At 36.2% G+C, this 17,586-nt stretch overlaps 1 protein-coding gene across 5 annotated transcripts in view; it reads right to left on the bottom strand.

Annotated features, from left to right (window-relative positions):
- Positions 1 to 17,586, bottom strand: part of ITSN1 (intersectin 1) — a 142,258-nt gene that overhangs the window by 50,577 nt on the left and 74,095 nt on the right. For all 5 annotated transcript variants that reach the window (XM_065676868.1, XM_065676866.1, XM_065676864.1 and 2 more), the window contains 6 exons: positions 16,426 to 16,550; positions 11,951 to 12,180; positions 10,562 to 10,683; positions 3,595 to 3,839; positions 1,134 to 1,293; positions 66 to 271 (listed from right to left, as the gene is read on the bottom strand). In XM_065676868.1, coding sequence (XP_065532940.1) covers positions 66 to 271; positions 1,134 to 1,293; positions 3,595 to 3,839; positions 10,562 to 10,683; positions 11,951 to 12,180; positions 16,426 to 16,550 — 1,088 coding nt within the window. The remainder of the gene's footprint in view (positions 1 to 65; positions 272 to 1,133; positions 1,294 to 3,594; positions 3,840 to 10,561; positions 10,684 to 11,950; positions 12,181 to 16,425; positions 16,551 to 17,586) is intronic.

Raw genomic sequence — 17,586 nt, 5'->3', positions numbered from 1 at the left:
CAAGCATGCCGCTCTTCGTATTTATCTTTTACAGTACAGAACTACGGTGAAAGTAAGTAAAATACCTTGTTGACTTCCTAATGGGGCCTGAAATAAGCTTCACATACGATTTAGGAAACCACCCTTTTTGCCCTTGAACCTCTCCGAACCACCACATATCTTGCTGCTCCAAAACTGTGATGATATCATTTTTGTTGAAATTAAGGTGGTTGTCTTTTTTTGCTCTCCAAGGATACAAAGCCTGTGCTTGAAGCCCCTCCACTTTTTCACCCTAATGCAATTTAAAAAAAAAAAGAAGAAAAAGAGAGAAGTCAGACGTGCACCACCTTTCACAAAGAAAGCTGCTTAAAGAATTGTATTCTCATGCCACTTACATAGCAACAAAATATCCACATTGCTCATCAGCTGTATAAAGCAAAGTCAGTCAATTAAATTTACAGAGTAATATCTGAAACATTTACAGTCCTCCAACATTTCTATCTGTTAACACATAATCAATACAATGCAAGATTACCAGAGGTTTTGCTTAACAAGTTAAATCAAGTTTTACAGTTAAGGTATACATGTAATAAACCTTCATTAAGCTATTCTGGCAAGACAAAGTAAACTTTAAGGAAAACTATGCTTTGCAGCAAGTTATTCATTGTACATTCCAACTCCTTTGGCTCTAAGATAATAAGATATTTAGCGTTTTTCAGACCACATTAGCTTACAAGAACAGTATGTTGTTACATTGCGGAAAAGAAAATGCCTTAGCAGATGGACGGAATTCATCTGATGTTAAGCTTTGCCATTGCTATTCCACTTAACTACATAATCCGCTTTGGAGTGAAGGCTATTGTCAGGTGACTCAGAAAACCCCAAAGAAGCAACCCAAAACTGGCATTCTGCCAAAACATTAAGGCTCAATCACCAGAGTCTAAAAAAGTTAGCACAAAATAGCAGAACAAAAACTGCTTCATGTTAAATTGTCCATGGATGTTGCAAATGGATTTACGCTACCTGTTCATTACTCCAAAATGGAGTGGCTTACCTGTCTCTGGGGACTGTTATAATGCATGGTCAATGTTCATAATTTGCTTTGCAAATGTTTGTGCTGGATCAGAACAGTTTAAATCAATAGAGACACTCACCTGACCCAAGACAGGAGAAGGAGATGATCCTGTGACAGTGGCAGGAGTGAAGGCTGATCGCTGCCGCATCTGCCCTGCACTGGGAACAGTCAAAGATGGCTGAGCTGCCCAGGCATCCCAGTTATCAGTCTCTGGTTTCTCACTAGTGTTTGATGGCCAGCTGAAGAGAATGACATAATTCCTATCATTTTCAACTGAATAAAAACACTCATGCAGGAAGATTGGGCAGGAAAAATATTTATGTATTCCAGGTTAATTTATTTTAACTGAATACTCCACAAGCATCATAACTCTCAGGTGGAAGTAGTGCAAACATAGGCTAACAATTACGTTTATCTTAAAGAGGCAATCTCTAAATACAGTTGCTTGTCCTTGCTACTTAAGGTCACCTGTTCCTGTAATGTACTTTCATTAGCTGTGTCCCAATACAACAGAAGTAGTGCAGTCTATATTATACACATTTGAAAGGGCTAACTTAAAAAAATAATTATTCTCTTCAAAACTGGTTTGAAATCTTCACACCTGCATGCCACTGACCTCCTACATCCCTTTCCCTTATATATCATTTTGCTGCTTCTCATTCAAATCCTTACCTTTTAATTTTGCTTAAAATTTTTCCTACTTTTTTCAACTCTTTAGAGTTTTATACAACCTCTTAATCTTTCTTATGTTATATCTAGTCCTTTAAAATGCCTACTAAATCTCATAACCCACATCTCTACCTCCAGATACCCATACCCACTTAAATGAACAAAATCCCCTGAACTGTAGGAGTGTAAACAAAGCACCTGTCTTAAACAATGCACCTATCTTAAACACACAAATTGCCCTTGCATGTTGCTTGTGCTATTAGTTGGAGTAATCAATTGTTGTCCACTTAGACTGTGAGTGTCCAAAGGCCGCAACTATCCCTAACCCTTATATTATGTCAAGGACAGTATTATTAGTATAAATGCTCTGGGATTCACTTTGTGTTAGTTTAAAACTGAGTATTAATTTTTATGAAAAGCCTGAAAGTATACGTTATCCACCTAGGGTAGAAATAGCTTTGTCAAAAGTATGATTTATTGAAACAAAAAAATCCAGTATGTGCCAGACGTCTCGAGGAAGCTGAAGATTTAGTCTTATTCTCCCTCCTCAGAAAACTGACTGCAGTAAACCAGAAGAAGTTTAAATAACTGGAAAAGCTACTGTGACCTAGTTGATGAAAATTTTGAAAAAGAACATATCATGTCCTTCATAGTGTTGGTTGATGAGAAACTGAACATGAGCCAGCAGTGTGCGCTCGCAGCCCAGAAAGCCAACCGTATCCTGGGCTGCATCAAAAGGAGCGTGACTGGCAAGCCAAAGGAGGTGATCCTGCCCCTCTGTTCTGCTCTCATGAGACTTCACCTGGAGTATTGTGTGCAGTTCTGGTGTCCTCAACACAAAAAGGACATGGAGCTGTTGGAGCAAGTACAGAGGAGGGCCACGAGGATGATCTGGAGCACCTCCCATATGAAGATAGGCTAAAAGTTGGGGCTGTTCAGCCTGGAGAAGAGAAGGCTGCGTGGAGACCTCATAGCAGCTTCCAGTATCTGAAGGGGGCTTATAAAGATGCTGCGCAGGGACTCTTCATTAGGGACTGTAGTGATAGGACAAGGGGTAACAGGTTAAAACTTAAAGAGGGGAAGTTCAGTGTAGATAAAAGGAGGAAGTTGTTTACTGTGAGGGTGGTGAGGCACTGGCACAGGTTGCCCAAAGAAGTTGTGAATGCTCCATCCCTGGTGGTGTTCAAGGCCAGGCTGGACAGAGCCTTGGGTGGCATGGTTTAGTGTGAGGTGTCCTTGCCCATGGCAGGGGGGTTGGAACTGGATGATCTTAAGGTCCTTTTCAACCCTAACTGTTCTATGATTCTATGTACTGTAATATTGGACAAATATAATTAGATATTTAATTTATAAATATGTGTTACATGATCAAAGGATAAGACAATTACTTACCCAACCCCATTTACATGGGTGTTGATAATGCTGTACACAGCATTAAGTTAACAAGATATCTAGGGAAAAGCACATGTTCTACTTGCATCAGTCTTACTAATGTTGCCATAAGAAATTAATAAGTCATCTTTTCATGTTAACTTTGTCATTATCTTATTTTGCATAATCCAAGTTGGAAAGCTTCAATGAGGATTAGTGTCAAATAATTTTAACTAAATTTAAGAGAAGGTAGGTGAACACCAGCATGTCACCATCCTCATTTCTGATGTGCCCTTCTGCATTGCTCAGGCAAATCTGATGGAAGCATGGTTAAAGTTCCACAAGGCTGTGATCTTAATTATTTACTATGGAAAAAATATTTTCCTTCAAACAAGCTATTTTTATTTTGCAGTCTTGATACTCTGTGTTAAATGTCACCACAGTCAAATCAATTAAAGGACTTCAGCACATTGAAGGTGACAATCACTACCCAAACATACGTTGAACTGAAGTCTGCCCAGTTATTGGTAGTTGTAGTACACTCTGTAGAAGCAGGAGTTCCTATTGATGTAGTGGTTTCATGCACAGAAACTTTAGGTGCAGCAGTTGCATCAACTGCTGGCTTTACAGAAGCTGGAACTTCATTTTCAGGTATTTTCTCTGCATAGTTTGCAGGGAACCATCCAGTTTTCCCCTTCAGTTCTCCGCCAAGCCACCCTGGTTCTCCAGTCTGGCTTTCATCCACCTGTAGATGCATTAAGTTAGAAAGTTAAGAGACATCACATACAAATGGAATTTTTCCTTTAAGCAATCCATTTCCTCCATAGCAATTACCTTTCTCTAGTTACAGAGACATGACACCTTCATTACAAATAAATGTAAGTTCCACCTAGGTAGAATTTTGTTGTTGTTGTTATTTAATTTACCTTTGGAGAATTATGTTGACAGCTATTTCTTCTATGGTATCTTAATAGCTAAGGGAACATTCTGCAATGCAATACTGTGCTTTGCAATTTTTTTATTTAATTAATTTTTATTTTCCTTTTTTTCCCCAAGCCAAAAATCAAAAGGATTTCCTGCTGATGACGTAAAAATGAGTTTTATTTCAGTCTTGATGCATAAGCCAAGCATGGGTTTTTAAACAGTTGCCTGAAAGTCTGTCACAGTACAGCAAACTTAGGAGAACTGAGTTCTAGAAAAATCCCTGCAATACTGGTATTTCTGGTTTAACTAACACAAAACATAGTTTTTAACAAGTTTTCCTAGATTCTCTCTTGCAGAAAATACAATGAAACCCACAGCAGATTAAAAACAACATTGAACAATTCAAAACAAAGCCACAGATTTGCTAATGTATTTATACAAAACAATTCCATGGTTAAGTTTTCATATGTAAATTTGCAGGCCTTTGTTCTTTCCCCTCACTCTGATATCTTTGCCAAGCCACAAAGGACACAATAAAATTGGGCCAGTTTTGCAGCTATATTTAAATTCCTACTTATTACTATATTCATGTTAAGCTACAATGTTGTAAACTTCACTCTTTCCTGTTAAGTTTTCTTAAACATTTAATACATTTTTTTCTCTCCACGCTCTACTGTCAGACTATTTATTGTCTTAGTCTGTTACTACACAGTTTAAGTACTGTGAGCTGCAGCTAACCGTAATCAGCAAGAATTGCTATCCTATCCCTGGTGAATTGATAGGGTGGCTAAATACCTTCAAGGCAAGGTCAGCTGCAGGAACTTTTTATTAGAAGAAAAAAGACAATAATTGTATTCGGTAATAATTTTGGTAAATTAAGTGTTCTAGCTATCTAACCTCTTTGATAGGTCAAAAGAATCTGTTTTCAAGCAAACCCGTACATGTGAATAGGGTTTTCACCTCTGATATGTAAATAACACCTACTTTGTACAGTAACCTGCTGTACTGCAGATTCCCGGACAGTAAGCAAGTCAGCTGTAAAACCAGGACAGTAATGAAGTCAGATGACCAACCCTACACAATGGCTGGGTTTTGGGCAAGAATTTCTCTCACCAGTTTAGGTGACTAGCAATTGGTGTTTCAAAATACATGGGTTTCAAACTACAGAGTAACTCAAGAGTTGGCAGTGGCAGATAACACAGCAGTCAGAGATGCTTAAATTTGTATTTCTGAATCACCTGACACTACTTCCTAAAAATCCATTATCAGTGTGAGGGATCTGTTGATAACAGAATTCTTCATGAGCTCAGGAATAATAGTGCATTTTTCAGTCAAAGCAGTTTTCAGTATAGTACATTGTAAGAAAATAGCATACAGTAGCGGCTCGAGCCAGATGCTTCTACAGTTGGAAACACCTACAAATTCACTCAATCGATTTTAACAAAATATAACCTCATCAGCTGCTTATTTAGAGAAGAAAAAAAAATAGTGGCAAAAAAATGATTTTGTGGCAATGATGCAGACTAGTCACTCTAGACCAAAGGTGGGACCATTCTTTTGCCTAGACATGACTGCAACTGAAGCAGAAAATCTTTTGCCTCTGATTGTCCCTGGACTACTCATTTGAGCTGCTGATAGATTGCTTTGCCTTCTGCCAGTTTGGTGTCTCTTTGCCTCCTATAAGCAATTTGTATCCCACACCCCTCTTCTGGTGCTAAACAATCCATTACTTCTGCTTTTTGTTGGGTCCATCTTCTGTCTCGGTCCTTTTTAACTCAAAGCAAACCCAGAAATAAATGGGCTACATGCATGACTGGTTCAATGTGGCTTTACTGCAGTGCAGAGCAAAATTTCCACTGCAGCACTGAACAAGATTGTTAAAGCAGCAGTATGAGTGATGAAAGGCCACAGCAGAGGGTGAATCTTGTTGAGAGTGGGAGAAATGGATTAAAAGCACCTGATGACAAATTGAACAATGTAAACAGTAATAATAGTCACATAGTTTCTACTGTCATTTAATTGGTGGTAACTTTTTGCAGGTAGCAACTAGAATCACTAAAAAGCCAAAAATCTGTTATTGTGGCGCTTGAAATTAATCTTTGAAACTGCTGTTTCAGATAGAAATGCTTTGTACAAGCAGAGAAAGAAAAAAAAAATCTACAATCAATTTAATGTCTCTTTACAAGACAGTTTCAAGTTCAAATAATTCATAAAACAGCCTATTAGAATACTCAAATTTATGGTTATTTGATGCAATTAAGTTTTCTATGTATACTAATACAAAAGACACTTTGAAGGATCATTTTAACTGTATAAAAACTCTGGTTTCTCAGTCATCCATCTAAAGTATAATTTGCACCTGTTTCTTTAGTACAGTACAGGAACATTGAAGAAATAAATACCTTTGCACCTTTTTAGAATTCATTTGTTCTAATTTCCTAATATGTTTACACCCACTATCCCCAACTCCCTGTGACAAACCATCCCAATTTGTTTGGGATAGGCCAGCTTGGATGGGCTTTGAGCAACCTGATCTAGTGGAAGGTGTCCCTGCCTATGGCAGGTGGGTGGAACTACACAAGCTTTAAGGTTCCTTCATCTCAAACCATACTGCGATTCCATGATTTTTAAAAATATTGGTTTAACCCCAAAACATAACTGGTATAGTGAATTATAGTGTATGGTTTTATTTTTTATTTATTCAACCATACTTCGAGCCACAGCTTACAAACACTTAGTTTCAGCAACTGAAAACAAGTGACAGGAATAACAGCAACACAACTCTTAGCAGAAAAAGCAATAGGTCCTCTGTCAACATAAGTGCTGGCTTTGCAGTGGCCTACTCACTTTGAGCTATCTCATGTATCACCAGCAGTACATGCACACTGTAAGAGAAGCCCTGGTTTATGGCATTCACTCTAGCTACAAAGCCAAACTCAAATACTCTCACAAAAAGTATTTAATCAAAGCTAAACTGATTACCATCTTCTGTTTTGTTCAACTATCTATCCATTAAATGTCCAATTTAACTGTGTTCCCCTTTCAGGCTTTTGATCTATATATTTTGAGACTAGTGGAACTCCTGTTAAAATGTTGAATATAAGCTCTACAGGCCAGAGGCTGTATGCTGGACCTAACACAACAAAGCTGTCTGCATGTCTAAAACAAAGAGCTTTCATTCTAACTCTCACAATCAGTAATTAACACAACTGATGAGAAACGATAATTTAGAATTTGGTTTAAACTTTCCATGGAAGCTTCTTACGAACTTCCTGTTTAACTTACATTCTTCTGCTACCAGAGCCACTACAGTTCAGTAATCCAATAATTCACCTATATTTCATTGAATTATGCTTAATTTATTTAAAGAAGGTATATTATAAAATATTATCAGCAACAAAAGAATCCATTCATTTCCTTCAAACTGGAGCCTAACAGCATCAAATGCCAGCAGGACTTTGTAAGAGAGCTATCCAAAAGAAATTCCACACATTGTGTGTATATATATATTCATACACATACTGGAACCGAAACTTCTTGAACAGACAGAGCCCTGAAAAAGGCATGGCTTTTTTGGCTCAGAATACTTGTTCTCAGACAAAAGCCAGGTTAAATTATAATTAGGATTATAAATCAATCTAGTTTACAGTGAAAGAAATTTGAAGTACAGAGAAAGGCAAGAAGCAGAGAAAGCAGAAATCCAAGCTGAGAAAATACAAGAATCCTGTAATTAAAAATCAGAAGAATTAAATTAAACAAAAAAAAAAACCCCAGTCCACACCCCACGCCTTCTCTAAACAGTTACACAGGACACGTCACTACTATAGATAATTAATATGTGTACTGGAAAGTCAGGCAGAAGAAAGCCCTCGTCAAATTTGCAAATACCTTTCCTTTCAGAATAAGCCCTCATCTCCCTCATTTCCACCAAGACAGGTCTCAAGATTCATACATAGTGTAAAAGTCCATTACACTTGTAAAAACTATTTACAAGCTATACATCTATTAAAGCCACAAGTCATTCTGACATAATGAATTCTGCAGTCCTAGTTACATCCAGGATTTAGGCCTGGTTCCCATGTGCATGGTCAATGGATTTGGGCTTCAGCTGGACTCTCTGCTCATGGCAATTACAGTTTGGATATTATCTTTTGTACAGCTATATGATTACAGGACATGATCGCACAAGTTTGCACATACAAAGCCATTTATAAGTATTACAATGGTGAAGTGCTAAATCTGCTTATGTTAGAACACAGTTATCCTAAGCAACACTTATTTTGTTGCACACAGTAAACTCCTAAATGTATATGTCAGCTTAACTACAGAGTTGCATTTATGTCATAGATTAGACACACTTTAACATGTAAGCTTGTAAATGATTATTTTCCAAAAAATGTAACCAACTCAAACCTTTCAGCACCACAGGACACAACAAACACTTAAGGACAGGGAATAACCTAGGAGTCCAAATGCCCATTATCAAAAGTAAGTTCTGGCCCATTGCACTTGAATTACTTTTGACAATGTGAGCTAGTTTGTTAATTTTACCCTAGGTGAAGTCAAAAACAAGTAAACTACATGGCAACAAAAATCTGTGTTTATGAAAATGAATAAATTGCATAGACTTCCTAACAGTCATTTAGCACACTTACCCATTCCCTTTTAACCTCCATCAGGAAAGCAATGATTAAAGCAAGGCAGAATTATAACACATTTCACAAAAGTGTCTTATATTAACTGTTCTAAGGGTAGCCCATTTAAGCAATAACTACAGAGCAGGAGATAAATCCCACAAGAATCAGCCGTCAGGTTTAATTATTGTCAAAAGTAAGTTAAATGAAGAAAACTGAGAGTAGTTACCCTAGTTCTGTAGAGTAAGCTAAAACAAACTCCAAAAATAACAAACAAAAAGATTCAGATTATTTTAGATTCTCTAAAATGTGTGAAATGCTCCATAAAAATCTTTTTTTTTTTTTTTTTTTTTTGCAAAATATGTTATTTCCCTGCAAGTCTACTTAATACTAGTGGTTGCTCTTCCTCAAGTTAAAAAACAGAACACTTACATGCCTAGGCTACAATCTGTTTCCCAAGATAGCAAGACAACGTTTCTTTAATAGCTTAATGAGACCCATGTACCTGCATCCTTTCTCATTTAAGAGTTGACTGAACAATACTATTACTTGATGCAGAACAACAACCAACACATTGCATTGTTATTTGGAATGAATGGCATTGGGTCTCTTCCAGTAGTGTTACTAATCCAGGATTTGCCTTTTATTTTCTAAAGCAGATTCTAACATCACAAACCCAACAATTACAATAAAAAGGCTGAGATGAAGGCTCATCTCCCAGGAATACACACATTTAAAATAAAAAAAGTTACCATTAAAACTTATGAGAGTCTACAAAGTGTATTTTCTCCCAAGTCCATTTTTTCTGAACTGTGCCAAAACACAATAGCTCCTAACATCTATTCTGTTGGGTAGACACTATAATGAAAACAATTTCCCACTGATAATCATATTATCAATGAATAAGATATCATTTAATAGTTACACTAGGAATTTCATTATGCATAGATCTATGTATGCTAAGATCATACTCGTAATTTATTAATATTAATACATACATTCAGTAACTGCAGTCATTAACGGCAGAACTGCTGGTCATATCCCTGTATCTCAACAGCTACTTATAAAAAGGCAAGGAAATTATTCTGTATCAACACACCTGCTACCAAATTTTTAGGTTTTGAAGTTTCCATTTTTAGAAATGTGATTTTATTTATTGCATATGCTCTTTAAAATAAATTTAAAGTCATCTCATAAGAGCTAAGTAGATGAAAAAAAAGAGTAAATTATCATACAAATAATTCCAAGCTACAATTATAATAGACCATTACATCAAATGTTGTCACCAAGAGTTGTACAAATATTTCCAGTATTGCTGAAGAAGTACCACTACCATACAAAGACTATGCTAACATTTATGTGACCATTAAGAAGTGTGGTTTTGCATAACTGTTTCACACAGTATTACACTGGACATCACATTCTCTTAATAAAGGCAATTTTCCAAATTAGAAATTTTACACTGCTCTTGTCCTATTCTTATAAAAAGGTAGATTTCTTGTTAGAAACATACTTTGTCAAAGCCGGTTTTTGATTTGCACACACAATAGCCACTTTTTCAATAGAAAAGAACAGTAACTTTGTTTCTTAGGTACCTTGGAAGACAAGAAACCTCTGACTGAGATAGCTTCTGTATAGGAACATTTTTAAACCCATTGACAGACACACACAGCTCAGCATGCTGAAACTGATACAATTTACTCATAGATTGTTTAAACTTTACACTTACAATGAACTGTAAGAAGCTATCCATTATTATAGTAGGGTTACTTGTCATATCACATGATTTCAGTATTCACTGAAATATTTTTCTCAACTCTGTAAAAAATCTTGCCATAGATGTCATTTCAATCACACAAGCACAAAAGCTTAAGTAATTGTATCAAGTAATACCACAATCCCTTCTTACCATGACTATGTCGCCAGGCTGAATACTGATTTCATCGTGGCTTCTTGATTCAAAAGGATACAGTGCTCTATAATACACTATTTTTACATCCTCCTGAGCAGAAATGGTTAGAGGAGCTTTTTCTGAGCAAAGGAAAAAAATGCACAGATAAAAAAAAAAAATAAAAAATTAAATCTTCGAAAAATCAGGTGAAAGTGGAGACAAAAATTAACAAACTTTACTTTGTAGGAAGTACATTATCCCTCTTTTACATAAGGGGAAATATGAAAATGAATTATTTAAAATACAACTTTGACTATTTTCTAAAGATCAGGTAAAATATTGCTATATTTTAACTTTTATGATATATACAGCTATTTTCAGAGAAAGAGTGACGTACTTCTGATGCAAAATATATAAATTCACAAATGCTTCAGTGATTTTGTAGTTAAATCTGATCAGCTATGGGTTCAATTCAAACAGTGATGTTCTTGCATTTATCAATGGTAACCCAAATACTTTTAGAGTCTGCTTGTGTAGCAGCTTCATTTGTAGCCTGACTATGCTTCCAAGAAAAATCATAGAATCATAGAATAGTTGGGGGTTGGAAAGGACCTTAAGATGTTTCAAAATGTCCTCATACAGATTGCCTGAAAAGAGGTCGCTTACAGATGGTGTTTTTAAAAAAAATAAATTACTTGCTAAAGATGTATCATTAGAAAAAGAAGAATACAGAAACCCTTCAAAGATATAAGCTAAATTGCTCTTGTATAATGCACTTCCTATTTTGTCTATTTGGTCATAAAAGTGCCCTCTGCTACTCTGCACAAATAAAACCTAGCAATAGGACATATTTGATTGATAATTCTAGATTTGGGCTAAAAGATAGAAGGTAATTTTCCCTTTATGCAATATTTTATCAAACATTTTAACAAAGATCACATTTCCAGTCAGTTCTTTAGTGTATGTATCAAAGCCACTTAAGGGGGAGCCCCGATTCCCAATACAGGCAAAAGTTAGGTTAGAAAGAAGAGAAAAAGCTCTTAGCTGACAGTGATCGTGTGCATAGCAAAAAGAAAAAAAAATTGTAAAGAAAAATATAGAAATAATTTTTGACATATTGCATCAAGATTTTACAACAATTTTAGCTAAGATTCTCTCTTCAGCTGGCACTGAGTGCCATCAATTCTGCTTCAAACTCTGCTAAAAATTATCCCTTTAGGAAGAATAGTGAAGCCTAGAAGAACAACTTTTTGGAGTCTAGAACTCAATCCAAACATGATCTACTTTAATATGACTAGCAATCCAACCCTGAACCATAACATTCTTCTGTATGAATTGGGAAGACAAAACAGAAAAGAATTGTTCAAGAAGCATGTGCAACATCATTTCTTGAATTTTTTATTCTACCTGCATTTGACCAAGGAGCCTGGACAGCTGGCTTGATTGTCTCTTGATGTGGTTGGAAAAGCTTGCCCAGTTTCTCTTGCATTTCCTGTTTCCCCTTATCGTCACTTTCCTTCTTCTTGGTTATTTCTTCCCTTTTTTGCTTTTCATCTTCTTGAATTTTTTTTTGCCACTGAAGTTCTTCTTCTGGTTGCACTCGATCAAGCCGCTGTTTATCCCGTTCCTGGATTCGTCTGTTGGATAATTAAGGTAGGTATTTTTAAGCAAGTCAAACACAAGACCATAGAAGTTAGTTGTCCTTTTGTGTGATCTATAGAATAAAGTGTAATCTTTATGGCTTTTCCATACCCCGTAAGAGCTGTTAATTGTATTTTGGTGAGTTATCAACCATCCCACATAATCTTCTTACACAATGACTCGTAGAGGGCAAAGGAGAAATATTCAGGAAGACTCCATATGCTATGACTCCATATGTATTCATAGAGAAAAAGCTGTGACTCTCAGACAAGTGAAAGAACAAAATTTCATGTAGCCAGCTACTAAATGGAGGCCTCTATTACCTTGAGTTACTTTGTCTTCGCATTAAAAAAAACTACCTTTAATACAGGTTTTTAATTTGCGTATGAATTCTGTACCTTTACAATACAATTCCGCAGAACTCTAAAAGAGGTACAAAGCAACCTGAGCATACAGAAATGATAAACTAGTTATGCTTTGGAGCTAATTGTAAGATGAAGAAAAAACATTCAATGCTACTTTTTCTTGCTGGAGTTTTTAGCGATCTGTAAATGCTAAACTTTATCTTCTTTATTGAGGCTGTGATCTCTTCTCCTCTATAGTGACATGAAAATAAATATACCTACCTGTGTTTTTCTAGTTGTATGAAACTTTACACAGGTATCTTGGAACACTCTTAGTCAGCTCACAATGTTGTGAAAATTATAAGCTTGATAACAATTTAGTATCTTACACATTCAGTCCCTGTTTCAGCTTGGGGACTGAACAATATTAGTGTATTCTCTTTTCATCATTTTCCATGGGATTCATAAACCCTATGCAGTTTTTTTAAGTGATGAAACATATGGAGAAAGGAGGAAGCGGGGGAAGAGGCGAGTAGAAACTTCCCTTGGCTGAAGAAATAAAACTCCTTGGCATCCAAGAACCAAGACATATGCCCTTCAGTTCCATGTAGCTCTAAGGCTGCTTTTGAAAACCTCTTCCCAAGCTGTTTAATTCAAGCAATCTGAGTATATCAGCATCGCAAGTTACCATTTTCAATTGCCCCACAATTCCTTTTATTTAATTTAGGCCTGTAGATACCAGCTACAGCTATCGCCAGACATTTTCAAAATTAACCGTTACGATAAAGTTTTCCCTGAAATCCAACAGGCAGCAAATTATACACTTCAATTTTAATCTGCTCAGTACTGACTTCAGCTCTAAAACATAAAAGAAGTAGGAATACAAAATAAGCTGGTTCTGCTTATTTTCTCAAAGCTGCAAAGTTCCCTAGGTAAGACTCAAAACAGCAAAATCAGAAAAAAAAAACCCAAACCAACCAACCAACAAAACACCAACAAACAAAACCAACCAACCAACCAAAACCCAAACAACCAACCAGTTATCAGAAAATATGTCCGTACAGATCCTTCTGTTGATGGGCAAGGAGTAAAAATATCTGCAAGCATCACACAGCACTCTTGCAGAACTATTCGATTACACATTCCCAGCTGTGAAAGCTAACAAGTCCTTCCCCTCCAACAGAGGACAAAATAACAGACAAAAAGAATAAATATTCTCTGCTAGAAACAATTTGCACCAGTAAAGATAACTCTACAAGGCTATAGCAGATGACCTGTTTCACTTCCATACCTCCTTCCTATTCATAGAATCAGTGACAAAGGCATGAAAACAAGCTGGTCATTACAGACTTGGCCTGCTACACAGAATACCACGAACCAAGAATAACATGAATTCCTGGCCAGAAACTGTGTGGAAAAAGAAAAAAACAATTCTTTAAGGGGAAAAATCCACTTTCCAAACAGTAGGTTAGCACCAGAGGGCAAAAATCTCATCTCTATCAATGTAAGTTTTGACTTAAGAAGAATAATTTCTGAAAGATATCAAGGTACCTGTTGAAGTAACTGCTTAAGATGACAGCCAACCTACAAGCTCAAAAAAAACTTTCTTTCTCAATGAAATTGCCTATACTACTTCAATATGCCACATCAGTATGCCACAAGTATAACTCAAGACACCAGTACGAAGGAGATCACTTCTTTCTCCATGAAACACTGCCATGTTTTTCTGCCTTCAATGTAAAGTCGTTTAACACGTTAATAAATTCACTGTCCTGACAACCTCTTATATTAATTGCTCAATTTGTCCTTCATATGTTCATTTGCAAAGTATTCAGAGCCAATTACTCAACAGCTTTGTTGCAACGCTGAAGCTGCACCAGACAGGCATACAGAGCTCAACTTTCTTTTGATGAGTGGCGTCTTACCTAGTGAGTTTATTCAGATGGGCTTAAATGGGAAATTGAGTTTTTAATTATGTTTCCAGTAGAGCAATTAAGTCTTCCCATACCTATAACCTAAGTTTGCTCTACCTGCCAGAGTGAGAAGAGCAGACAAAAAAAAAGGTATCTTGGGAGGACAGTGGATATGTGTAAATTCTTTTTTCCTTCCATAGCAGCTGCAGAATTTTTTTCTTTGATTGTTATGGAAGCTAATATTATGAGTTAAAGACAGGGATGGGAATAGGAAGAGACACAGAAGCTAAAGAAACACAAGCCTAGGTGTGAGTGCCACAGCTTGGGGTTAGGAATAGAAAACCTGACATTCTGTTCTTTTCCTTACTTCAAGACTCCTCATGTGTGAATTATTGTGGAATATGACTTCTAATCTGGGATTTACTGCTTTCACTCTATTAGTTTCCTTTTTTCTCCCAACAATTGCATTATACCGCTCAGGCAGTTCTTATCCCAAACACTCATTTTAGTTCTGAACTGTATATTACTCCCACAATCATACAAGTCTGCATGGAATTAGCCTTAAAACAATTAAGACTAATTAGCTGTAAGAGGTCTTCACAAAGACCTCTACCATCCCCAAGTATGTATGTCTGTATCTTTATTTGCTCAATTAGGTGCATAATGCAGTGCATAATTACCAAAAAATTGCTAAGACAGTTCTCAGTATAAAGTGATTGTGGTTATCATTAAGCCAAAGGTTAAAGTGTGCATAATTATGATTTTAGATTATTCTTTCTGTCTTTGCTTTCACTAGAGCTATTAAAAGCCCATAATCATTATGAGGCAATTTGCAGGTTATGAGTATTAACCGTTTACCTTATTCATCTTGGTGTCTAGTGGAAATCAGTAGGACTGGCAGACTGCTCGTTATCACCAATTACAATCACTTAGAAGCTTGACTATTTGGGCAGCATGAAGTTTTGCATTACCAATAATGTCTAATAATGCTCAGGTAGCATGAAAAGTTAGAGATTAAGTTTTCCATGACAGAATTATTTCCTTTTTGAAATTTGTTTTTTAAATTTCCTTTTTTTCTGGAAAGAAACAGAGTATTCTGAAACAGAGTATTTCTTGCTTTTCTATACTTCCAGTATCTCAGCAAGCCTTCGTGTTTTCAAGGGAAGTTCCATCATAATTACCATATTTTGTGTGGTTATTTCTTCATGATGGAAAGCTGCTTTTTTAGAAAGTTTGCTATTTCTGAAATAGATTTTTAAGATTTTTAAAGACATTGGTTTTATGGAAATATTTAAGAATTATCTAAAGTTAACTGCTTTCTGTGTATAAGATTTCTGTTTGAAGATATGGGTTTCACCGAGAACTTGCTTTGGCTTTGCCTGAAACATGAAAATTAACTTGACTCACCATGCAGTAACACAGGCTATCAATTCACTTTAGGTCACACTCCGTGTAATGCTATAACAATTAATTTAAGACCTCTTGTTCCAAAGGCCTTTGTTTTCATCTCCTGACCAACACCTGCCTACATTAAGACTATAAAAACCCCACAATTGCTAAAAATTAAACAACTACTGATAAATGATGTCAGAATTGAATCATAGAAAACAGATTTTCCAACTTTGTAGCAGAAAAACATTAGCTCTGTGTTTCATGTCAGTAAAGTTAGATCGCTTAAGAACCTTTCCAAGTATAGAAGTACACTACGCGTTTAAGTAACTCTGCTGAAACCTGTATGCATCACCAACAGTCACAGGCAGAAGCTGAAGCTCAATTCAACAGCACGCTTCTCATTCCAGGATTAATCAAGAGATTCTCTGAGTTTTAAAAAGGATCATCTGCACTGAAATGAAACTTGGCCTAGGCCTTGGGTACTCTTGCCTTTTAGTCATATATTAGCTGAGATCAGATTATACTCCTTGGAACAGAGTTTGTTTGCAAAATGCTTTGCACTTTAAAACATGGCTTAAATTAGAGCAGTTACCTTTGAGCTTCTTTTTGCTTTTCCAGTTCTACTGTTTTCCTTTCTTGTTCCTTCTGTTTCAGCCTCTCAGCTTCCAAGTTCTTTTGCTTTTGTAGTTGCTGTTTGTTATGTATTTCTCTCAGCTCCTAGAGAAGAAAGTAAAATATATGTAAACACATACTATCTGTATCATAACTAATGGCCCAATATATTTAATTGTGAAGTAGCAAAACTTGCAAATAGTTGGGTATCTCTGTTCAAATTTATGAGTATTGCCAAATGCAATGGCAGACATTTAAGGCAGATTCAAAGGACAATAAACCACTTACTGTTTTCCTATATTATCCATGTAATCTGAGACATTAAAAGATTAATAAACAAGAAAACCTTTTTAAAATGGGATCCCAAAAAGTTAACAAAAGTTTGATGAAGCTTTATCTGAAAAATCACGATTTATTTTAAGTTGCTTGCTGGTTTGTTCAATTTATTACATTCCATACAAAAAACTGACTTCTGAGCTGCTCGTAATAGCAACTGTTTCAGTTGATTTTGATTTTCACTGTTTTACTTTGAAATTAATTATGATTTACTGAAGAAACTTCATGATTGTTTTACACAATACATACACAATATTGTTTTATATACTTGCCAGGGGAGGTTAGGTTGGGTAGAGCCTTGGGCAACAATGTACAGTGTGAGGTGTCCCTGTGTCTCTGGGGGGTTGGAACTAGATGATCTTAAGGTCCTTTCTAACCCTAACCATTCTATGATATTATGATATTAGGAAAAAATTCTCCACCAGAAGGGTGCTCTACCAGAAGTGGTTGAGTCACTATCCCTAGAAGCACTCAAAAACCACACAGACAAGGCCCTCAGTGACAGGATTTCATGGTGGACCTGGCAGTGCTGGGGCTACGGTTTGACTTCATGATCTTAAAGGCCTTTTCCAACCTAGCTGATTCTATGATTCTACACCTAGGAGACTGAATTCCTTAAGCAATATCTTTGGGATGAATCATGGCACAGAGAGTATTCATCCATATACAAGTCAGTTTTCCTCTAATTAACTTGAAAGATGTTGCCTGAAACATTTAAAATATAACTAATAATAAAACCATCATATTTCCCTCAAGATTTGTTTTCTGCATTAACACCTATTAGCACACACACAAGTTTTATCTG

Source organism: Lathamus discolor, chromosome 4 (genome assembly GCF_037157495.1).
Source record: "Lathamus discolor isolate bLatDis1 chromosome 4, bLatDis1.hap1, whole genome shotgun sequence".
Lineage (NCBI taxonomy): Eukaryota > Metazoa > Chordata > Aves > Psittaciformes > Psittacidae > Lathamus > Lathamus discolor.
Note: the sequence above shows the minus strand (reverse complement) of the source record. Positions and strands in the feature narration are given on the sequence as shown.